At 46.1% G+C, this 27346-nt stretch overlaps 1 protein-coding gene across 1 annotated transcript; it reads right to left on the bottom strand.

Moving 5' to 3' along the window:
- Positions 1-18135: 18135 nt before the first annotated feature.
- On the bottom strand, positions 18136-27346 carry LOC142906403 (pre-miRNA 5'-monophosphate methyltransferase-like; the record flags this gene model as incomplete). Its single annotated transcript, XM_076054082.1, has 3 exons — positions 18136-19411; positions 20027-20067; positions 27082-27346. Coding segments are annotated over 3 exons (942 nt in total), but the record flags the coding sequence as incomplete, so codon positions are not given.

The following is a 27346-nucleotide window of genomic DNA, read 5'->3' as shown; positions in this document are numbered from 1 at the left end:
CAATTTGTGATCTGATCCCATCTGTGAAGGATGTGATCCCTGACATGCAATACCCCGGCGTCTAAATACTAAGCTGTGTCTGCGGCAGTAGTTACATTGGGGAAATTAAGTGACATGTTTCGGACTATGTTCGTGAACATAAGCCAGATCTGAAACACGGTAGGACCAATACCTCAGCCGTGGCTGATCATTGTTTTAATGCTGTGGGCATACACGAAATTGATTTTTCCAAGACGAAGGTACTCTGCAAACCCACTGCCTATCAGCAAAGATTCGTTCATGAAGCAATGCAGATGTGTAAACACAGACACAATTTCAACCGAGAAGATGGGTACAAACTGAGCAATCATTGGAAGGACATTGTTAACCAGTTTAAGTCATAACGGGCCATTATGTTCCCAGCCTACCACCTTCCAATATTAGTTGTTTTTTTCGGCTCTCTGAGTTTTTTACATTAACAGATGTCATTTCTCACTAACACAGCTACCTCGTGTGCCATCCTCGAGGCTGCTGCTTCAGGATCTCCCATTAACATACTAATCTCTCACATTAACATAGCCACCTTGGCGCACTCGCCGTGAAGGAGTCTCGGCGATCTTGCATTGACATGCTAATTTCTGCCTGGCAGCCCTGTGATTGGTGGAAAGCCCACCACCGCCGCGGTCGCTACCCACCACTTGCAATGGCATTGGCTGCTGACATTTGGGCTATGCCCTTTTCAAAGCTTTATAAGCAGTTGTCTTTAGCAGCTAACCCCACTTTTCCTGATGACGACCGCTCATGTTGCGATTGAAACGTCGTGAAATTTGTATTATTTTTTTGGTTATTTTTTCTCTCTACGTGACTTTACCGAAAGACCCAAACAATATGAATTCCTGCAGACATGAACGCTTTAAGTCAAGGTTGATTAAATGGCAAGTATTGGAGATTTAATTCTGATACAATTATGTTAGTTTTTATTGATTTTGGTGCAGTTTATAATAATTATTTTTATATCAGTATTTACGTAACTACACTCATTTCCATTCGGCTGTACTCAGCTCACCATTCCTTTGAACTAATAAAAAACTTCTGCTTAACAATTGTTAAACATCCTCAGTTGTGTGTCATTAGGTTCAGTATACAAACTGGACTAACAACATTTGGTTTTATGCAACAAAAACTTTATTTCAAAATGTATTTTTAAAAAAGTGTACTGACGAAAGCAACAAATTTGACGTTCTAAATTATATTGTACGTGTACTGCATACAATGTTAACAGTAAGAGCTCAAAGCAGGAACGTACATGTTCACCAAATAACTATATTCGTGTGTAAACAATAAATTGCTTACAATATTGTACTTAATGTTGCCCGGTGAAATGAATTCTAAATCTAATGAGTCGCATTGAAAATAACATCCTACAGGCTGTTAATATTACTGTTTAGATACGACACATTACATGTCTTTAACATTCTCATGAAGACAAATTACAAAATGCATGACATTGTATCACACTGAATTCCAGCACGAATACTGTTAAATAGTTAGACTACTGGAATGGATGCTCCAGGCACCACTCTACGCGTGAGTGGTGCCAGTGGACTGAGAGGCCGTGCCAGGAGTCGCTGTTGCTGGCTGCTCAATGACCACCACCCTCTCGGCCGCTGCAGGGAGGGCGCGGCGCTGAGCCTTGAACTTCAGCTTCCCGTCTTCAGTCAAGCAGCAGCTCACGCTCTGCGGGTCCACGTCCCTGGGCAGCTGCGTCTCCCTGTGGAACTCTTGGCAGCTGTGGCTGTAGCTGCCGCTGCTGACTTCTCCGCTCTTCACCTCGCGCCGTCCGGCCACCACCAGCTTGTCTCCAGACACCTTCACGGCCAGGTCCTGTGGGGAGAAGTCCTGCACGTCCAGGCTGGCCGGTCTGGAACCCCCGCGGTGAAAGTCTCTTCCAGCAGCTGCAGCGAGACATGAGGAGCGAGATTGAGAGGATGGAGAGAATCTTCCGTGGAGTCGATCAGCTCAGCAGCCACACGCGGGCCCCGGGCAGCCACGGAGACGCACTGCTGCAGCAGCCGTCCGTGAGCAGTGGGTTCCAGATTGAAGATCCACAGGAGCAGGGAGGCGGGTTTGTCGCGTCCCTGGACGTGCAGGACTTCTCCCCACAGGACCTGGCCGTGAAGGTGTCTGGAGACAAGCTGGTGGTGGCCGGACGGCGCGAGGTGAAGAGCGGAGAAGTCAGCAGCGGCAGCTACAGCCACAGCTGCCAGGAGTTCCACAGGGAGACGCAGCTGCCCAGGGACGTGGACCCGCAGAGCGTGAGCTGCTGCTTGACTGAAGACGGGAAGCTGAAGTTCAAGGCTCAGCGCCGCGCCCTCCCTGCAGCGGCCGAGAGGGTGGTGGTCATTGAGCAGCCAGCGACAGCGACTCCTGGCACGGCCTCTCAGTCCACTGGCACCACTCACGCGTAGAGTGGTGCCTGGAGCATCCATTCCAGTAGTCTAACTATTTAACAGTATTCGTGCTGGAATTCAGTGTGATACAATGTCATGCATTTTGTAATTTGTCTTCATGAGAATGTTAAAGACATGTAATGTGTCTTATCTAAACAGTAATATTAACAGCCTGTAGGATGTTATTTACAATGCGACTCATTAGATTTAGAATGTTTCATTTCACCGGGCAACATTAAGTACAATATTGTAAGCAATGTATTGTTTACACACGAATATAGTTATCTGGTGTACATGTACGTTCCTGCTTTGAGCTCTTACTGTTAACATTGTATGCAGTACACGTACAATATAATTTAGAACGTTTAATTTGTTGCTTTCGTCAGTACACTTTTTAAAAAATACATTTTGAAATAAAGTTTTTGTTGCATAAAACCAAATGTTGTTAGTCCAGTTTGTATACTGAACCTAATGACACACAACTGAGGATGTTTAATAATTGTTAAGCAGAAGTTTTTTATTAGTTCAAAGGAATGGTGAGCTGAGTACAGCCGAATGTAAACGAGTGTAGTTACGTAAATACTGATATAAAAATAATTATTTGAAACTGCGCCAAAATCAATAAAAACTAACATAATTGTATCAGAATTAAATCTCCAATACTTGACATTTAATCAACCTTGATTCAAAGCTTTCATGACTGCAGGAATTCATATTGTTTGGGTCTTTAGGTAAAGTCACGTAGAGAGAAAAAATAAGAAAACATAATAAAAATATCACGACGTTTCAATCGCAACACGAGCGGTCGTCATCAGGAAAAGTGGGGTTAGCTGCTAAAAACAACTGCTTATAAAGGTATAAAGGTTTGAAAAGGGCGTGGCCCAAATGTCAGCAGCCAATGCCAATGCAAGTGGTGGGTAGCGACCGCGGCGGTGGTGGGCTTTCCACCAATCACAGGGCTGCCAGGCAGAAATTAGCATGTCAATGCAAGATCGCCGAGACTCCTTCACGGCGAGTGCGCCAAGGTGGCTATGTTAATGTGAGAGATTAGCATGTTAATGGGAGATCCTGAAGCAGCAGCCTCGAGGATGGCACACGAGGTAGCTGTGTTAGTGAGAAATTACATCTGTTAATGTAAAAAATCAGAGAGCCGAAAAAAACAACTAATATCAGAAGGTGGTAGGCTGGGAACATCATGGCCCGTCATGACTTAAACTGGTTAATAACGTCCTTCCAATGATTGCTCAGTTTGTACCCAAGTCGGTTGAAATTGTGTCTGTGTTAACCCATCTGGACGGCTTCATTAACGAATCTTTGCTGATAAGCAGTGGGTTTGCAGAGTAACTTCGTCTTGGAAAAATCAATTTCGTGTATGCCCACAGCATTAAAACAATGATCAGCCATGGCTGAGGTATTGGTCCTACCGTGTTTCAGATCTGCCTTATGTTCACGAACACGGTCCGAGACATGTCACTTAGTTTCCCCAATGTAACTACTGCCGCAGACGCAGCTTAGTTTTTAGACGTCGGGGTATTGCATGTCAGGGATCACATCCTTCACAGATGGGATCAGATCACAAATGTTATGTACTGTGTTGAATCGAACCTGGATCTTGTGTTTGCTCATGATTTTGGAAATATTTTTGGTGACCCCTGCTATGTATGGCAAGGTGATGGTTTTGATTGGGTCCTCAGATGGTTCCTTCCCAATGGTTGGGGTGATAGCTTTTCGGATTGTGTAGTCTAAATATCCATTCATCTTGAGGCCTTGGTGTACGTGTTCCAGTTCACTGGCTAGGCGGTGATGGTCGGAAATACATCGAGCTCTATGGTGTAGAGTTATGATGAGAGAATTCTTCTGGGATGGATGGTGGTGGGAGTCAGGTTTTGTTAGGCATTCATATGGGTGGCTTTCCTGTAGACAGAGTGTACCATTGAGCCATCTGGTCTCTGTACGATTAAAACATCCAAGAATGTTAATTTGCCATCCTTTTCCATCTCCATCGTGAATCTGATCGCTGGGTGTATGGAATTGATGTGGTTGAAAAATTGGCCCAGATCTGGTAGGCCATGTGGCCAGATGACAAACGTGTCATCTATGTACCTCTTAGACAAAGACGTAGGGTGGATGCCTGGATGGCATCTGTCTCAAAACATTTTTCAATGAAAACATTGGCTATAACTGGAGATAAGGGAGAACCAATTGGGGTAACTTCACCTTGTTTATAGAATGTTCCATTCCAGGTGAAGTAAGTGTTGGTGAGGCAGTGTCTAACCAGGGCCGGTACATCAGCATTCAATTCCAGTTTGGAGCAAATCTTCAATGATTGCAATGGTGTCAGGCACAGGAACTTTGGTAAACAACGATACTAGATCGAAACTGTCAAGCAAATCACCTGGAAATGGTGAGATGTCCTTAAATAACGATACCAAGTGAGCTGATTTAAGTACAGCTGAGGTGGTCTTACCAGTGAATGGTTGTAAGGTCTGATACAGAAATGGGGCCAGTTTGCAGGTGGGTGAGTTAATGATGAAGACGATAGGATGAAGGGGTGTATCTTCTATATGCATTTTTGGTAAGCCATAAAATCTGGGTGGTCTAACAGCAGAGGGTTTTAAGGAAAGCTGCTTGGTTGGTTCGATTAAAGATGTTGAATCAGTGATGATATTGTTGGTTTTTGTAACAAGGCGGTTGGTGGGATCTCTATTGATTTTGGTACAGCTACCATCATTCAGTAGATCCTGAATTTTGTTATTTTATGGGGTTTTTTCCATGATGACAGTGACATTGCCCTTGTCGGCTGAGAGGATGACGATGCCCTCTCTCTTTTTTAATTGAGAAAGCTCAAAGCGCACATACTTACTGATGTTGCTAATAGGTGTCTTAGCGTTTTTGATTAATATGTGTCTTAGCGTTAATTAAGGACATTTTTCGATTTGAAGCTTTCGTGACTGCAAGGATTCATCTTATTTGGTTCTTTCAGTAAAATCACGTAGAATGAGAATAAAATAATAAAATATAACAATTAAATTCTCACGACGTTTCGGCCACAACACAATTGGCCTTCTTCAGGTGAAGGAACAAAAAACTGTCGGGACGACAGAGCTCCAATGAACGCTGCTAAGATTCGTAGCGTCTTTTAAGCTGGTTGAGAGAAGAGAGGCACCTTGACAAAGGGGTTAACATATCAAACAGGAGAATTTATCATTGAAATAGCTGATGGATTTAGCTTGTGACTGGTCACAGAAATAGCTATGTTAAAGTCAAAGCCTACACATCCACAGAGGCACCTAGTACAAATCAAACGGGAGAATTTAGCATTGAATAGCTGAGGGATTAGCTTGTGACTGTCGGGACGACAGAGCTCCAATGAACGCTGCTAAGATTCGTAGCGTCTTTTAAGTTGGTTGAGAGAAGAGAGGCACCTTGACAAAGGGGTTAACATATCAAACAGGAGAATTTATCATTGAAATAGCTGACGGATTTAGCTTGTGACTGGTCACAAAAATAGATATGTTAAATTCAAAGCCTACACATCAACAGAGGCACCTAGTACAAATCAAACAAGAGATTTTAGCATTGAATAGCTGAGGGATTAGCTTGTGACTGGTCAACGAAATAGCTATGTTAAAGTCAAAGCCTACACATCCACCGAGGCACCTCGTACAAGGATGCAAAAAGGGGGATGCAACAACTCAAATATCATACAGTAAACCGATGTGAAAAAACCTGAGTCCAAATTACATCAATATAATAAATGTACTCAATATATTCTTCAATAAGCAGAGCTCATAACAGCAACTGGGTATGCACTACACTATATAATGAATACCATATAGTAAACAGATAAAAAAAACTAAAATATAAACTACCTCAATGTTAACAATAAACTCTATATATTCTCCAATCAGCTGAGCTACCAACAATAAGTCGTTATATATCACGATGCTATATGGCGAAAAAATGGGTGGATTCTTACCCTCCACATCAGCACCACGGACAGCTACCAGCCCCGTTCAGACGGATGAGTCCATCCATGGTCGGAACAGAGGGAGGAGAGAAACAGCTGCGAGGCGCTGTTATAATCATGTTATAAACCATACCATTAACCGTGGTGTGAGAAGTATTAAGAGTCAATGCCAGTGAAAGAGCTGCCGTCTGAAGATCACCATAAAATTATTAATTAAGAACCGCAATGGTTTAAAACATCTTTCCAATGGTTACTAAGCCAGAATCCATCTTCTCGGTTGAAATTGTCTCTGTGCTTGTATATGTGGATAGCCTCATGAACGAATCTCTCATGGTAGCCGGTTGGCTTGCACAGAACCTCCGTCTTTGAGAAGTCAATGTCATGTGAGCCCACTGAATTATAACAGTGATCTGCCACGGCGGAGGAGTTCGTTCTAATGTGTTTCAAGTCTGCATTATGTTCGCGGATGCGGTCCGAGATATGTCGTTTGGTTTCTCCAATGTAGCTACTACCACAGAGGCACTTTAGTTTGTAAACACCCGGGTACTGTATGTCTGGAACAGCATCTTTTACAGATGGAACCAGATCACGGATTTTATGTACTGTGTTGAATCGGACCTGGATCTTGTGTTTATTCAGGATTTTGGAGATCGTTTTAGTGACCCCTGCAATGTAGGGTAAGGTGATGGTTTTGAGTGGCTCCACAAGAGGATCCTTCTTCATGACTGGAGTGATGGCTTTGCGGATTGTGTAGTCGGAGTAACCATTAGCCCTGAGAGCCTGGTGTACGTGTTTGAGTTCACTGGTAATGTGTTCCTGGTCGGAATGCATTGGGCTCCATGGTATAGAGTCTTGATGAGGGAGTTCTTCTGGGATGGATGGTGGTGGGAATCCGGTTTCAAGTAAGCATCTGTATGGGTAGCTTTCCTGTAGACAGAGTGGCTCATTGAACCGTCAGGTCTCCTTTTAATTAAGATATCCAAAAAGGGTAGCTTTCCATCTTTTTCCACCTCCATGGTAAATCTGATGGCTGGGTGTATGGAATTGATGTGGTTGAAGAATTGGCCCAGAGCTGGTAGGCCATGTGGCCAGATCACGAACGTGTCATCTATGTACCTCTTAGACAAGGACGTAGGGTGGATGCCTGGATGGCATCCGTCTCAAAACATTTTTCCATGAAAACATTGGCTACAACTGGAGATAAGGGCGAATCCATTGGGGTAGCTTCAACTTGTTTGTACAATGTTCCATTCCAGGTGAAGGAAGTGTTGGTGAGGCAGTGTCTAACCAGGGCCGGTACATCAGCATTCAATCCTTGTTGGACCACATCTTCAATGATTGTAATGGTGTCAGGCACAGGAACTTTGGTAAACAACGATACTAGATCGAAAGTGACAAGCAAATCACCTGGAGATAGTGAGATGTCCTTAATTAACGATACCAAGTGAGCTGATTTAAGTACAGCTGAGGTGGTCTTACCAGTGAATGGTTGTAAGGTCTCAGACAGAAATCGGGCCAGTTTGTGGGTGGGTGAGTTAATGATGAAGATGATAGAACGAAGTGGTGTATCTTCTTTATGGATTTTTGGTAAGCCATAAAATCTGTGTGGTCTACCAGCAGAGGGTTTTAAGGAAAGCCGCTTGGTTGGTTCGATTAAAGATGTTGAATCAGTGATGATATTGTTGGTTTTTGTAACAAGGCGGTTGGTGGGATCTCTATTGACTTTGGTATAGCTACAATCATTCAGTAGGTCCTGAATTTTGTTATTGTATGTGTTTTTTTTTTCCATGATGACAGTGACATCGCCCTTGTCGGCTGAGAGGATGACGATGTCCTCTCTCTTTTTTAATTGAGGAAGCTCAAAGCGCTCATCCTTACTGATGTTGCTAATAGGTGTTTTAGCGTTTTTGATTAATGTGTCTTAGCGTTAATTAAGGACATCTCATGCTTCCATGTTGATGTGCTTCACAGTGAGGCTCGCTTCAGCTGTTAGCGCTGCTCCCTGCTCTTCCGATGTTCTGCCAGTGCAGCTACAGGAGCTGCTTTTATAGCCCTGGCAGTAGCTACGAGCAGATGCCAGGGGCAGCCAGAAGAATCCAGAATGACGCAGCTGCTCCCAGGGGCTTCCTCCATCCGCACAGAATCAAGAGCGTGACTCGTGTCTCGGGCTGCAGTCTGTGAGCAGTTTACTGCCATGGAATTCGCTCTGCACTGATAATTCACTATGTAACACGATTTTTGTTCCTGGGTAGTAAGTGTTATTTTCTAATTGCTTATGCCTCAAAACTATATAAAATGGGTATTATTATTCCCCATAAACTTTGCTTTTGTGACCAGGACTTTACGTGAAGGAATGACACAAATGCACACCACGTTTTCTCATTGACAATATGTACATTTCAAAATATCACTGTCCTGGTGTACTATAGTGTATTAAAGTTGTGTCTTGCCTGCTTGTTTCCAATGGAAATATCATTTTTAGTTTAGAGAAGGCGTCACACAGCTGAACCCCAGGTATGAGTCACTGCTATTTGCTGCGGATGAGGGAAGCCCTGGGAGCAGCTGCGTCATTCTGGACGCTTCTGGCTCCCCCTGGCATCTGCTCATAGCTACTGCCAGGGCTATAAAAGCAGCTCCTGTAGCTGCACTGGCAGAACATCGGCGGAGGAGGGAGCAGCGCTCACAACTGAAGCGAGCCTCACTGTGAAGCACATCAACAAGCATGGCCCTCAGTGTTTACTTCCCTGCGATGCACGTTATGGAGAGGAGCGTCTGGCCAGGCTGGCCGGTCTGGAACCCCCGCGGTGAAAGTATTTTCCAGCAGCTGCAGCGAGACATGAGGAGCGAGATCGAGAGGATGGAGAGAATCTTCCGTGGAGTCGATCAGCTCAGCAGCCACACGCGGGCTCCGGGCAGCCTCGGAGATGCACTGCTGCAGCAGCCGGCCGTGAGCAGTGGGTTCCAGATTGAAGATCCACAGGAGCAGGGAGGCGGGTTTGTCGCGTCCCTGGACGTGCAGGACTTCTCCCCACAGGACCTGGCCGTGAAGGTGTCTGGAGACAAGCTGGCGGTGGCCGGACGGCGCGAGGTGAAGAGCGGAGAAGTCAGCATCGGCAGCTACAGTCACAGCTGCCAGGAGTTCCACAGGGAGACGCAGCTGCCCAGGGACGTGGACCCGCAGAGCGTGAGCTGCTGCTTGACTGAAGACGGGAAGCTGAAGTTCAAGGCTCAGCGCCGCGCCCTCCCTGCAGCGGCCGAGAGGGTGGTGGTCATTGAGCAGCCAGCGACAGCGACTCCTGGCACGGCCTCTCAGTCCACTGGCACCACTCACGCGTAGAGTGGCGCCTGGAGCATCCATTCCAGCAACCTGCTTCATTGATGTTTTAATTGCATGGATATTTTGTTAAATCAGTTTCTTCTATTCACGATATGTTCAGTAATATTTACGTGTTTCAGCGTTCACATTCAACTTCACTGGATTAAGTGTATCGCTGTAAAGGATTGTCAAATCGTATCGCATCGTTTTAATTTGCCATTACACGTTCATATATTCTAATAAGATAATGATAAATGTTATATTCAAGTATTTTTCATCATTACACATGACTATTTTCTACAGTCTAATTTTCGAACTACTATAATACTATACTGTTTGTGTGAATGGTAATGATTTTTGTAATAAAATGCCTTTCAATTTCCTGCAACATTTGCAACTGTTCTTTTTTCTACATTGTGTTTGTTTCATCGTTACTGTGGATCAGAGTTCTGGAGACAGAATTCCCCAAAACTAAGACAACCGGTAACGCGGCCTCATTGCTCCCTGTCCATGACAACTCCCAAGGTGCCAGGCTCACGCCGTCGGCCCTGCCGAGTCACTCCGCACTCAGAATTTGGGATTGGCTTGCAATGATCTAAGATCAATCTTACAACTTCACATTTCACTTGTATCATCCTTCAATTGGTAGAAAATCCTTCGCTAAGGAATTGGCCCTCAAATCGTGGGGACAAGCGTACCACAAAAAAAAATTAGTTTCCATTTAATGTTTGCGACACAGAGAATGTAAATATTTACATGACAACATCGCTGCTGTAGCAGTGTAAGTCACGCTGCTATTAAAATATTCTATGTCTCGAGTTTCCTGGCTGGCTACTGGCTGTGCTTCTCTCCACCCCAACAATAACTCCGTTGTTAGTGGGTGCAGGAGACAATAGAGACACCAACAATGTGGGAATAACCAGAACAGTATTTGAAGACTGACACGGTTAATTTAAAAATGCACTTTCAATGTATGCGCCAATTAACGTCATTCTTTTTGACAAAATAACTTGTTTTATCCTAGAGAATTAGAAACTAAACCTTAAGATATTAAACTAGTGCAATTAAAGTGTACGATTAATGATAAAGTTAGCAAAATAAATAAATGAGCTAATTCATATACTATATTCTTGGTTCTTTCGGTGAAGTCACGTAGAAGGGAAACAATAAAGTTATATTTTTCGATTTGAAGCTTTCGTGACTGCAAGGATTCATCTTCTTTGGTTCTTTCGGTAAAGTCACGTAGAATGAGAATAAAATAATAAAAAAACACAATAAAATTCTCACGACGTTTTGGCCACAACGCAAGCGGCCGTCTTCAGGTGAAAGGTAAAGAACTGTCGGGACGACAGAGCTTCAATGAACGATGTTAAGATTCGTAGCGACTTTTAAGCTTGTTGGGAGAAGTGAGGCACCTTGACAAAGGGGTTAACATATCAATAGCTGAGGGATTAGCTTGTGACTGGTCACGGAAATGGCTATGTTAAAGTAAAGACCTACACATCCACAGAGGCAACTAGTAATTTAGCATTGAAATAGCTAAGGGATTAGCTTGTGACTGGTCACAGAATTAAATGTTAAAGTAAAGGCCTACACATCCACAGAGCTTCAATGAACGCTGTTAAAATTCGTAGAGACTATTAAGCTGGTTGGGAGAAGTGAGGCACCTTGACAAAGGGGTTTACATATCAAATAGCTGAGGGATTAGCTTGTGACTGGTCACAGGAATGGCTATGTTAAAGTCAAAACCTACACATCCACAGAGGCAACTAGTAATTTAGCATTGAAATAGCTAAGGGATTAGCTTGTGCAAATAGCTGAGGGATTAGCTTGTGACTGGTCACAGAAATGGCTATGTTAAAGTAAAGACCTACACATCCACAGAGGCAACTAGTAATTTAGCATTGAAATAGCTAAGGGATTAGCTTGTGACTGGTCACAGAATTAAATGTTAAAGTAAAGGCCTACACATCCACAGAGCTTCAATGAACGCTGTTAAAATTCGTAGCGACTATTAAGCTGGTTGGGAGAAGTGAGGCACCTTGACAAAGGGGTTTACATATCAAATAGCTGAGGGATTAGCTTGTGACTGGTTATGGAAATAGCTATGTTAAAGTCAAAACCTACACATTCACAGAGGCAACTTGTAATTTAGCATTGAGATAGCTAAGGGATTAGCTTATGACTGGTCACGGAAATGGCTATGTTAAAGTCAAAACCTACACATCCACAGAGGCACCTAGTACAAATCAAACTGGAGAATTTAGCATTGAAATAGATAAGGGATAAGCTTGTGACTGGTCATAGAAATACCTATGTTAAAGTCAAAGCCTACACATCCACAGAGGCACCTCGTACATGGACGCCAAAGGGGGCTGCAACAACTCAACTGTCATACGGTAAAGCGATGTGAGAAACCTAATTCTAAATTACATCAATATAATAAATGTACTCAATATATTCTTCAATAAGCTGAGCTATTAACATTAACTGGGTATACACTACACTATATAATGAATATCATATAGTAAACCAATAAAAACTAAAATATAAACTACCTCAATGTTATATCACAATGTTATATGGTGAAAAAACGGGTGGATTCTTACCTTCCTCACCACGGACAGCTACGCTCAGACGGACGAGTCCATCCATGGTTGGAGCAGAGGAGGAAGGAGGGGAGAAACAGCTGCGAGGCGCTGTTATACTCCATGTTATAAACCATACCATTAACCGTGGTGTGAGAGGTATTAAAAGTCAGTGCCAGCGAAGGAGCTGCAGTCTGAAGGTCCTCGTAAAATACAATTAATTAAGAACCGAAATGGTTTAAAACATCTTTCCAATGGTTACTAAGCCATAATCCATCTTCTCGGTTGAAATTTTCTCTGTGTTTGTATATGTGGATGGCCTCATGAACGAATCTCTCATGGTAGCCGGTTGGTTTGCACATCGCTTTACTGTATGACAGTTGAGTTGTTGCAGCCCCCTTTGGCGTCCATGAACGAGGTGCCTCTGTGGATGTGTAGGCTTTTACTTTAACATCTATTTCTGTGACCAGTCACAAGCTAATCCCTTAGCTATTTCAATGCTAAATTACTAGTTGCCTCTGTGGATGTGTAGGTTTTTACTTTAACATAGCCATTTCCATGACCAGTCACAAGCTACTCCCTCAGCTATTTGCACAAGCTAATCCCTTAGCTATTTCAATGCAAAATTACTAGTTGCCTCTGTGGATGTGTAGGTTTTGACTTTAACATAGCCATTCCTGTGACCAGTCACAAGTTAATCCCTTAGCTATTTCAATGCTAAATTACTAGTTGCCTCTGTGGATGTGTAGGTTTTGACTTTAACATAGCCATTTCCGTGACCATTCAGAAGCTAATCCCTCAGCTATTTGCACAGGCTAATCCCTTAGCTATTTCAATGCTAAATTACTAGTTGCCTCTGTGGATGTGTAGGTTTTGACATTAACATAGCCATTTCCGTGACCAGTCAAAAGCTAATCCCTCAGCTATTGCTACGTAAACCCCTTTCTCAAGGTGCCTCACTTCTCCCAACTAGCTTAAAAGTCGCTACGAATCTTAACATTGTTCATTGAAGCTCTGTCGTCCCGACAGTTCTGTACCTTTCACCTGAAGACGGCCGCTTGCGTTGTGGCCAAAACGTCGTGAGAATTTTATTGTGTTATTTTATTATTTTATTCTCATTCTATGTGACTTTACCGAAAGAACCAAAGAAAATACAATAATAAAGATATAAAACAATAAAATTCTCACAAATCAAAATTCAGATACTGTTGATTTATTCACTCCATCTCCGCAGTTGACACTGCCGGTTGTGTTCCCTCCTTAGCTCCCATTCCCACGTTAGTCTCGACCACCGGCCGTCATCACTTCAAGTTGTGTGTCCTGCCTCACCCCACCTTTCTAAACTAAAATTAGGTCCTTAATTTCCATATGATGTCCAATTGACGTGTCCGTCTTCCAGTATCAGTGTTTTTCTTAGGATGTGCATCATCTCTACGCTTCCTTGTGCATTTCTAAACATTGGTTCTATTTTCCGTTTGTGATGCATCTGTTTGAAAAAAAAACGTTCTGCTTAAGGCATATGGCTCAGTTACGTTTCATTATAAAGTTAAGATAACAATAAGCACTTTGCTCTGCCCTGATACGCCTCTCTTAATCATTTTCATCCCTGTAGTCGGGGTTCGTAGCGCAGCGCGCTAACTGCTGCGCCACCGCTCCCCCCACCACACATGCGCACAGCAACCCCAGAGAGCGACTTTTGGGTCAGAGGTAGCCGCATTGCACTGGGGCCGTCTATAAATGACGTCACGCACGTGGGGGGGGGGGGGTCAGACATTTGTAACGATGTGTGACGATGAGGGGGGGGGGGTTGAGAAATATGACGTCACCTTAAATAAATATAGACAACACGTTCTACTTAATTAAATATACTTTTTAACAAATCTTTTCTCCCATAACATCAGAGTGCAGCGTCACATTAAATATGCACTACAATGACAATAGTTAAAAGCGATTTGAAGCATGTTTTATATTTTGGGGGGGGGGGGGCAGAGCACAGCTTTGTGACGTCATATTTGAGGGGGGGGTCTGACTTTTTGTGACGCCGCGTGACGATGGGGGGGGGGGGGTCAAAAATCGTCCAAAATCGCGTGACGTCATTTATGGACGGACTCCACAGCGTGAAATAGTGCAACAAACCAAACCCGCGTACAGCGAGGGAAGCCCTGGCTGGTTTATCATTCATTAATCTCCAGTTCAGTCACAAACGAATCTCTTAGAGCCGAAGGGAAATTTAGTTTTTCAGGTCCATACGGCTTACTAGAGCCGTTTCAAAACGGGCAAAACAATGTTTTGTGTTTCTCCCCTTGTGATGGGACTTTGTAAGATGAACGTTGAGATTTGTAAGGGGCACGGGGTGACCAATTTGGCCCCGCGGTGTGGTAGCGGGTAGTTTGTGATAAACTACCTCAGGGCGTGACGACCCTGCCTTACGCGAGTCCCAGGCACAGCTGGCCCGGCTGTCAGTACCTGGTAAGGGCCCCTTCCAGGGTTACGCGGTTTTCTCACTGCCTTGTGAGTGTCTCGGGAGAGTCAATGGCTAAGGGAGTAAACCCCGACAGAAAATCAGGAGTGGGGCCCCTCAGGCGGTTTTGTGACACACTGCGGCACATTCCCGGCAGCCCCTGCAGCCAAACTGGTACCAAACGTCGTGCTACGCACTCCTTTGGACATCACCGGCAAGGCCGAGGGGGGATCCTGACGCATGGGCAACCCAGGATTTCCAGAATAACCTGCCCGGGCTTTGCGCTAACAAGAGGTGCAAAAATGGGGAGAGGACACTCCTCGGCCACCTAATCGTGGCCAAGAAACACGGATGGCAGCAGTCACGGGTTATAAGCTCATTTTAGATTGGCGTAAAAAATGGGCGCCACGGGTTTCCATCGTCGGTGGGAGGGGTCATTGCACCCCAATGGATAGCTACCGCCACCCGCCTCAGGCTGGGCAGCCCCCGGCCAATAAGGTCCTTTCCCGCCACGGCTCACCTGCTCCAATGGGTGCTTGGACCTTATGGTTCATCACCAGACAAGTGGGCTGCAAAACTTGCACCAGACAAAAGCAAAACAAAACGAAAGAAGGTTCCAGCCCTTCATTTTGCAAGCTGGAATGTACGCACAATGTGTTCTGGACTCTCCGAAGATCTATTGCAGATTGAGGACATCCGCAAGACTGGAGTTATCGACAGGGAGTTGGCGAGACTCCATGTCGATATTGCAGCACTGCAGGACACCCGGCTTGCTGGCAGTGGCTCACTACGAGAGAGTGACTACACTTTCTACTGGCAAGGAAAACAGCAGAACGAACCAAGGCAACATGGTGTTGGGTTTGCTGTCAAAAACACACTCCTTGGCATGATAGAACCACCGACTGCAGGCTCCGAGCGGATTCTACTCATGAGATTGCTCACTGCTTCTGGCCATGTAAACATCCTGAGTGTCTACGCCCCAACACTCTACTCACCTCCGGAGATTCATGACCAATTCTATGAAGAGCTTCACAATATTATTCGCAAAATCCCCAGCTCTGAGCACATGTTTCTGTTGGGAGACTTCAATGCAAGGGTTGGGGCTGACCACGACGCGTGGCCCGCATGCCTTGGCTATCATGGCATTGGAAAGATAAATGCCAGTGGCCAAAGACTACTGGAGCTTTGTTCATACCACAATCTCTGTATCAGAAACTCATTCTTTCTCACAAAACCATGCCATAAAGTATCATGGAGACATCCAAGGTCTCTTAATTGGCACCAACTGGACCTCGTCATCACCCGACGAGCCCTCCTCAACTCGGTACTCATCACACGCAGCTACCACAGTGCAGTCTGTGACACCGATCACTCGCTGGTATCCAGCAAGGTCAGACTACGCCCCAAAAAGATACACAGACTCAAACAAAAGCGCTACCTACGCATCAACTCTGCCAAGACATCCCTCCCAGAGCTCCCTCAATTTTCCAGCACAGCCTTGAGCAGTCCCTACACGACACACCAGATGGAAGCGTGGAGACAAAGTGGGGCATACATCAGAGACGCCATCTTTAATGCAGCCATCAATAGCTTCGGCAAGCAGACAAGGCGGAACACAGACTGGTTTGAGGAACACCTGGCTATATTGGAACCCATCCTCCAAGCCAAACGCATGGCGCTCTTGAAGTACAAGCAAGTCCCAAGTACAGGATCGTTAAGGGCACTGAAAGCTGCTCGCAGTGCAGCTCAAACGACCGCCAGACGCTGTGCCAACGACTACTGGGTGAATCTCAGTAGTAGGATCCAACTCGCCTCTGACACTGGCAATATCCGTGCCATGTATGAAGGCATCAAGACAGCCTTTGGTCCAAACATCAGGAGGACTGCCCCCCTTAAATCCAGCACAGGGGCCATCATCACTGATAAACAAGAGCAAATGGCCAGGTGGGTAGAACACTACTCAGAGCTCTACTCACGAGACAATGGTGTAGTAGCTTTAGAACACTTGAGTCTTAAACTGAGGAATAGGGAAGGGGAGTTGTCCCATATCTGGGGCCCCCTCATGAATGCCACTCCAGAGACCCTGAGTTTACTTGACTAAACTGGAAATTAGACTGACTCCCCTCCCTCCCACACACGATAATTCACACCTGCTTAACCAGCCCCATGCATAACCAGCCCCATGCATAACCAGCCCCATGCATAACCAGCCCCATGCATAACCAGCCCCATGCATAACCAGCCCCATGCATAACCAGCCCCATGCATAACCAGCCCCATGCATAACCAGCCCCATGCATAAGCAGCCCCATGCATAACCAGCCCCATGCATAACCAGCCCCATGCATAACCAGCCCCATGCATAACCAGCCCCATGCTTAACCAGCTCCATACACAACCAGCTGCTTCCTGACGTATGTACGAAAAAAAACTCACTAACTTGTAAGATTCTTTCATGATTGAAATTATAATTTTGGATGGTCGGTGACATTGTATGCTTGTGCGAGGCAGGACACTAAGTGCATGGCTATGAATAACAGACGTGTCATAACATTCCGCCACCGCAAAGATTGTTCCATTGCAGCAGTTACAGCAAATGATCAGATTCCACTTCAAGAAATCTAATCAGGCACCAATGCTGCTGCGTACCCTGTTTGCAGTAGGTACAACGGAGAAGTGTCATCTCCATGGGTCTCATCACACTGGTTTGGCCTCAAACAGTTACCATTTAAAGATATTGGTCCAAGATTATCAGTAACATTGGGTAAGCATTATTTTTGTCCGTAGATATTTTTTCTAGATGTTTACTTTGAGAGCAGCTGTAAGCAGTGGAGAAGTTCCATAGCCGACTCAGCCAAGCGGATTAAAGAAAAACGTGAAAGAGCCCATCGGCATCAACACCAGTAACGGCACAACACAAGTCCCATTCAGCAGACGAGCAACTCTTGCCGACAGTGCGATCGATGCTTCCGCTCAAGTTGCTGGGCTCTTCCCACCAGCGTGCAGGAAAATGCTACGAGCAGCTCTTCTCGGCAGTCATCATCGTTTGCGATGGCCAACCCGAAGATTTTTTTTTCAGCAATCAAATCCCGCTTGTCTAACTTTTCACCCTTAACTGCTGAAACATATCTATCAAACAGAGCATTGCACGCTAGTTGCCACTCGGTCGTGGTGATATCGCAACGGCACTTATGTCAGTCTGAGTGCACTCTGCAAACCGTGCATATAGACAACACAACAAAGATATTTATGGAGCGGAGGGAGCTCACTGGACAGGAACATGGGATGGATTGCCTCCATACCAGATGTTGTGGTTAATGGGAGGATGAATGGCAATTATGACTTCACACAATTACAATGCACCCATCAACTATTTACAATGTTCAGATTTTATTTCACTATAAATATAAAAGTGGCGTATCCAAAACATTTACATGTGCATTTCAATAAGATTTCAGATGCACGTGGAAATCCAAAGGAAACAGGGACATAGTTCACCTTTACAAAGCAGCCTCCACTGTCACATCATGAGCTGCCTTAAATTATTTGAGGAAAATCGCATGTGAAGAGGAAATATTTCTGTGTCTTCCATGGGCTGGGTTTCATATAATTTTCAAAATGCCTCCTCCAAACAATGATTTGAAGTTGGTGATATTCATTTTCCATTTTATGAGATGCTGTTGTCCCATTTATTAAAAAAAAAAACATTCATTCCCTTTATCATAAATGATTCTGGTTGGGTCCTTCAAAACTGACAACTCTTTTTGCATACAATTTTATTTTCAAAGGTAGAAAAAAGGTACGTTTTGCATTGTTGTCACTTTATATATATAATATTCTGATAAATTATAACACGTTTTCAACAACATGCTGCATTTACACGCACGACGAGAAAACAATGTACCATCAACAAATAAAGGTGTTAAAAACTGACAAACACTTAACATTTCCGACCACGAATTCTCTCCAAATAGGCAACAGATCCTCGAAGGCCACAGCAGCAACGCAGTTTCAATCGGTACTTTTGTCAATGCATCCCAAGGCCACTCCCGTTCGTCCAAACAGCAGCAGGGACCGCCCCCACTCGGTGCTGCCCAGGCTGGACAGCAAGCGCATGTCTCCCTCCTCTCCCAGCAAGGCGGCCAGCTCATCGGCCTCCGCGCGGCCGCCACCGCCGCCAGCCCCACGCAGGAGCCGCAGATCCGGCAGGAGGGGGAACTCGGCCAGCCCCAGACGGCGCAGGCGGCACGCGGCCGCTCGGTAGCACCTCCACGGCTGCGGCTCGACCAACAGGAAGGTGGCGGTGCGCGCGGCGGCCGCGAGGAAACGCCGCAGGCCGGCATCGCCGTGGTGCAGGTGAATCCACATCGTCACCGACATGCACAGGCACAGGTCAAAGCGCGCCCGGCCGTGGCGTCGCAGGAAGGCGTCCAGCGCGGCGTCTCGTGCTGCGGTGTCCATGAAGTCAAACGCCTCGTAGGCGATGACCTCCGGGTGAGGATTGTCGCCCCGCGCACGCTCCACCAGATCGGCGTCCAGGTCGCACGCCAGCACAGACAGCGGCAGCACGCGGGCAACCTGCCCAGAGCGTGCACCCTCGGGCTGGTCCAGCCCCGTCAGGTGCCGATACACAGCCACCGTCAGCTCCTGCGAGAAAACACGAGGACACCGGTGGCGGGTTTGTTTCTTTGCTGGAGAATGTCGTAAAAAAACAGACGTGATGCGAGGATGGAGTACTTCATTATTCAAAATGAAAATAAGTTAATACCTCAGTGGGCTTTGCCCGGTAGGATGGGGATGGTTTAGTTTTATTTGTATGTGTTTGGGTGATGTGTTTACCTCTCTTGCACTTTGGACTACTATCATGTTTTGTATTTTTTGTTGTTGTAACGTTCTTACCCTCCTTCTACTGGACATCTGCGAAAAAGAGCTTTATCGCTCATCGCATTCCTCCAGTATGAATATTTTGATTCTGGCCACAGTATTAGATGCAACTTTATTCAATACAAACCTATGACGCAGTGATTCTAGGTCAAAAAATCCAACGAGACCAAGTTCGATGTTCAGCTACTGACATGAATGCAACTTTAAATATCTAATAAACGCCTCAAACCGGTGATATGTCTGAACCAGTCCTTGACACGCACCTTCAGCAACCTTGATTGCCAAAACCACCCGTGACCAACATGGCATGGCATAGGCCTTCATCCAGCAGTTAATTGACAAAAAGTCTGGAGCTAATGATGAATTTCCATGACTCACGTGTTTGATGAACAACGCGCATATGGGGTAGTGTATTCCATCTGTGGGAGAAAGGTGAAAATGCATTTTTGTAAACATGTCTCAGGCCCATGGCCACCCGCACTACCCCACTGTGACTAGTACACCCCTACACTACCACACAGTGACTAGTACACTACCACACTACCACACAGTGACTAGTACACTACCACACAGTGACTAGTACACTACCACACAGTGACTAGTACACTACCACACTACCACACAATGACTAGTACACCCCCACACTACCACACAGTGACTAGTACACTACCACACTACCACACAGTGACTAGTACACCTCAACACTACCACACAGTGACTAGTACACCTCAACACTACCACACAGTGACTAGTACACTACCACACTACCACACAGTGACTAGTACACCCCCACACTACCACAGAGTGACTAGTACAACTCAACACTACCACACAGTGACTAGTACACTACCACACTACCACAGTGACTAGTACACTACCACACAGTGACTAGTACACTACCACACTACCACACAGTGACTAGTACACTACCACACTACCCTACAGTGAATAGTACACTACCACACTACCACACAGTGACTAGTACACCCCCACACTACCACACAGTGACTAGTACACTACCACACTACCCTACAGTGACTTGTACACCCCCACACTACCACACTGTGACTAGTACACCCCCACACTACCACACAGTGACTAGTACACCCCCACACTACCACACAGTGACTAGTACACCCCCACACTACCACACAGTGACTAGTACACCCCCACACTACCACACAGTGACTAGTACACTACCACACAGTGACTAGTACACCCCCACACTACCACACAGTGACTAGTACACCACCACACAGTGACTAGTACACCAACACACTACCACACAGTGACTAGTACACCCCCACACTACCACACAGTGACTAGTACACCCCCACACTACCACAGTGACTAGTACACTACCACACAGTGACTAGTACACTACCACACTACCACACAGTGACTAGTACACCAACACACTACCACACAGTGACTAGTACACTACCACACTACCACAGGGACTAGTACACTACCACACTACCACAGTGACTATTACACTACCACACTACCACAGTGACTAGTACACTACCACACAGTGACTAGTACACCCCCACACTACCACACAGTGACTAGTACACCCCCACACTACCTCACAGTGACTAGTACACCCCCACACTACCACACAGTGACTAGTACACTACCACACTACCACACAGTGACTAGTACACCCCCACACAGTGACTAGTACACTACCACACTACCACACAGTGACTAGTACACTACCACACTACCACACAGTGACTAGTACACTACCACACTACCACACAGTGACTAGTACACTACCACACAGTGACTAGTACACCCCCACACTACCACACAGTGACTAGTACACTACTACACTACCACACAGTGACTAGTACACCCCGACACTACCACACAGTGACTAGTACACGCACACACTACCACACAGTGACTAGTACACCCCCACACTACCGCACAGTGACTAGTACACCCCCACACTACCACACAGTGACTAGTACACAACCACACTACTACACAGTGACTAGTACACTACCACACTACCACACAGTGACTAGTACACCCCCACACTACTACACAGTGACTAGTACACTACCACACTATCACACAGTGACTAGTACACTAACACACTACTACACAGTGACTAGTACACTACCACACTACCTCACAGTGACTAGTAAACTACCACACAGTGACTAGTACACTACCACACTACCACACAGTGACTAGTACACTACCACACTACCACAGTGACTAGTACACTACCATAGTGACTAGTACACCCCCACACAGTGACTAGTACACTACCACACAGTGACTAGTACACTACCGCAGTGACTAGTACACTACCACACAGTGACTAGTACACTACCACACAGTGACTAGTACACTACCACACTACCACAGTGACTAGTACACTACCACACTACCATAGTGACTAGTACACCTCCACACAGTGACTAGTACTATACCACACTACTACACAGTGACTAGTACACTACCACACAGTGACTAGTACACTACCACACTACTACACAGTGACTAGTACACTACCACACTACTACACAGTGACTAGTACACTACCACACTACCACACAGTGACTAGTACACCCCCACACTACTACACAATGACTAGTACACTACCACACTATCACACAGTGACTAGTACACTAACACACTACTACACAGTGACTAGTACACTACCACACTACCTCACAGTGACTAGTACACTAACACACTACCATAGTGACTAGTACACCCCCACACAGTGACTAGTACACTACCACACAGTGACTAGTACACTACCACACTACCACAGTGACTAGTACACTACCACACAGTGACTAGTACACAAACCACACTACCACACAGTGACTAGTACACTACCACACTACCACACAGTGACTAGTACACTACCACACAGTGACTAGTACACTACCACACAGTGACTAGTACACTACCACACTACCACAGTGAGTAGTACACTACCATAGTGACTAGTACACCCCCACACAGTGACTAGTACACTACCACACAGTGACTAGTACACTACCACACAGTGACTAGTACACTACCACACTACCACACAGTGACTAGTACACTACCACACAGTGACTAGTACATTACCACACTACCACAGTGACTAGTACACTACCACACTACCATAGTGACTAGTACACCCCCACAGAGTGACTAGTACACTACCACACAGTGACTAGTACACTACCACACTACTACACAGTGACTAGTACACTACCACACAGTGACTAGTACACTACCACACTACTACACAGTGACTAGTACACTACCACACAGTGACTAGTACACTACCACACTACCACACAGTGACTAGTACACCCCCCCACTACCACACAGTGACTAGTACACTACCACAGAGTGACTAGTACACTACCACACTACCACACAGTGACTAGTACACTACCACACTACTACACAGTGACTAGTACACTACCACACTACCACACAGTGACTAGTACACTACCACACCGTGACTAGTACACTACCAGACAGTGACTAGTACACTAGCACACAGTGACTAGTACACTACCACACTACCACACAGTGACTAGTACACTACCACACTACTACACAGTGACTAGTACACTACCACACAGTGACTAGTACACTACCACACAGTGACTAGTACACTACCACACTACCACACAGTGACTAGTACACTACCACACAGTGACTAGTACACTACCACACTACCACACAGTGACTAGTACACTACCACACTACCACACAATGACTAGTACACCCCCACACTACCACACAGTGACTAGTACACTACCACACTACCACACAGTGACTAGTACACCTCAACACTACCACACAGTGACTAGAACACCTCAACACTACCACACAGTGACTAGTACACTATCACACTACCACACAGTGACTAGTACACCCCCACACTACCACACAGTGACTAGTACACCTCAACACTACCACACAGTGATTAGTACACTACCACACTACCACAGTGACTAGTACACTACCACACAGTGACTAGTACACCCCCACACTACCACACAGTGACTAGTACACTACCACACTACCCTACAGTGACTAGTACACTACCACACTACCACACAGTGACTAGTACACCCCCACACTACCACACAGTGACTAGTACACTACCACACTACCCTACAGTGACTAGTACACCCCCACACTACCACACTGTGACTAGTACACCCCCACACTACCACACAGTGACTAGTACACCCCCACACCACCACACAGTGACTAGTACACCCCCACACTACCACACAGTGACTAGTACACCCCCACACTACCACACAGTGACTAGTACACTACCACACAGTGACTAGTACACCCCCACACTACCACACAATGACTAGTGCACCACCACACAGTGACTAGTACACCAACACACTACCACACAGTGACTAGTACACCCCCACACTACCACACAGCGACTAGTACACCCCCACACTACCACAGTGACTAGTACACTACCACACAGTGACTAGTACACTACCACACAGTGACTAGTACACCAACACACTACCACACAGTGACTAGTACACTACCACACTACCACAGTGACTAGTACACTACCACACAGTGACTAGTACACCCCCACACTACCACACAGTGACTAGTACACCCCCACACTACCACACAGTGACTAGTACACCCCCACACTACCTCACAGTGACTAGTACACCCCCACACTACCACACAGTGACTAGTACACCCCCACACTACCACACAGTGACTAGTACACTACCACACCACCACACAGTGACTAGTACACCCCCACACAGTGACTAGTACACTACCACACCACCACACAGTGACTAGTACACCCCCACACTACCACACAGTGATTAGTACACTACCACACTACCACACAGTGACTAGTACACTACCACACTACCACACAGTGACTAGTACACTACCACACAGTGACTAGTACACTACCACACAGTGACTAGTACACTACCACACTAGCACAGTGACTAGTACACTACCACACTACCATAGTGACTAGTACACCCCCACACAGTGACTAGTACACTACCACACAGTGACTAGTACACTACCACACAGTGACTAGTACACTACCACACTACCACACAGTGACTAGTACACTACCACACAGTGACTAGTACACTGCCACACTACCACAGCGACTAGTACACTACCACACTACCATAGTGACTAGTACACCCCCACACAGTGACTAGTACACTACCACACAGTGACTAGTACACTACCACACTACTACACAGTGACTAGTACACTACCACACACTGACTAGTACACTACCACACTACTACACAGTGACTAGTACACCCCCACACTACCACACAGTGATTAGTACACTACCACACTACCACACAGTGACTAGTACACTACCACACTACCACACAGTGACTAGTACACTACCACACAGTGACTAGTACACTACCACACAGTGACTAGTACACTACCACACTACCACAGTGACTAGTACACTACCACACTACCATAGTGACTAGTACACCCCCACACAGTGACTAGTACACTACCACACAGTGACTAGTACACTACCACACAGTGACTAGTACACTACCACACAGTGACTAGTACACTACCACACTACCACAGCGACTAGTACACTACCACACTACCATAGTGACTAGTACACCCCCACACAGTGACTAGTACACTACCACACAGTGACTAGTACACTACCACACTACTACACAGTGACTAGTACACTACCACACAGTGACTAGTACACTACCACACTACTACACAGTGACTAGTACACTACCACACAGTGACTAGTACACTACCACACTACCACACAGTGACTAGTACACCCCCACACTACCACACAGTGACTAGTACACCCCCACACTACCACACAGTGACTAGTACACTATCACACAGTGACTAGTACACTACCACACTACCACACAGTGACTAGTACACTACCACACTACTACACAGTGACTAGTACACTACCACACTACCACACAGTGACTAGTACACTACCACACCGTGACTAGTACACTACCAGACAGTGACTAGTACACTACCACACAGTGACTAGTACACTACCACACTAGCACACAGTGACTAGTACACTACCACACTACTACACAGTGACTAGTACACTACCACACAGTGACTAGTACACCACCACACAGTGACTAGTACACTACCACACTACCACACAGTGACTAGTACACTACCACACTACTACACAGTGACTAGTACACTACCACACCGTGACTAGTACACTACCACACAGTGACTAGTACACTACCACACTACCACACAGTGACTAGTACACTACCACACAGTGACTAGTACACCCCCACACTACCACACAGTGACTAGTACACTACCACACAGTGACTAGTACACTACCACACTACCACAGTGACTAGTACACTACCACACTACCACAGTGACTAGTACACTACCACAGTGACTAGTACACTACCACACTACCACAGTGACTAGTACACTACCACACTACCACAGTGACTAGTACACTACCATAGTGACTAGTACACTACCACACTACCACACAGTGACTAGTACACCCCCACACTACCACACAGTGACTAGTACACCCCCACACTACCACACAGTGACTAGTACACTACCACACAGTGACTAGTACACTACCACACTACCACACAGTGACTAGTACACTACCACACTACTACACAGTGACTAGTACACTACCACACTACCACACAGTGACTAGTACACTACCACACCGTGACTAGTACACTACCAGACAGTGACTAGTACACTACCACACTAGCACACAGTGACTAGTACACTACCACACTACTACACAGTGACTAGTACACTACCACACAGTGACTAGTACACCACCACACAGTGACTAGTACACTACCACACTACCACACAGTGACTAGTACACTACCACACTACTACACAGTGACTAGTACACTACCACACCGTGACTAGTACACTACCACACAGTGACTAGTACACTACCACACTACCACACAGTGACTAGTACACTACCACACAGTGACTAGTACACCCCCACACTACGACACAGTGACTAGTACACTACCACACAGTGACTAGTACACTACCACACTACCACAGTGACTAGTACACTACCACACTACCACAGTGACTAGTACACTACCACAGTGACTAGTACACTACCACACTACCACAGTGACTAGTACACTACCACACTACCACAGTGACTAGTACACTACCATAGTGACTAGTACACTACCACACTACCACACAGTGACTAGTACACTACCACACTACTACACAGTGACTAGTACACTACCACACTACCACAGTGACTAGTACACTACCATAGTGACTAGTACACTATACCACACTGGGACTGGACGAGTCTCACAGCCACGGCTTTGTTCGAGTGAACGTCCCGAGAGTTTCAGAACCTTCCCCAGCGGTCGACGTCCTCAGCCCCGTCCGTGGTAACGTGGAGTTGCGCTCACCCCGCTGTTGCAGCCCATGTCCAGGGCGAGGAACGGCGGCGCGGACTCCGGCAGGAGCCGCCTCAGAAGCTCGCGGGGCAGCAGCGCGACGCGTCGAGCCGGGGGGTTGAAGGCCGCCTAGTTGATGAAGTTCCCGTGGGGAGCCGCGCCTGGCTCCCTCTTCCTCGGGGCCCCGGGCGCTGCCATCTCCTCCCCGCCGTCCTCCTTC

This window comes from Petromyzon marinus, chromosome 4 (genome assembly GCF_048934315.1).
Source record: "Petromyzon marinus isolate PM22_M1 ecotype Great Lakes invasive population chromosome 4, UKy_Petmar_22M1.pri1.0, whole genome shotgun sequence".
Lineage (NCBI taxonomy): Eukaryota > Metazoa > Chordata > Hyperoartia > Petromyzontiformes > Petromyzontidae > Petromyzon > Petromyzon marinus.
The sequence above is the reverse complement of the archived record's forward strand: the minus strand, read 5'-3'. Positions and strand labels throughout refer to the sequence as shown.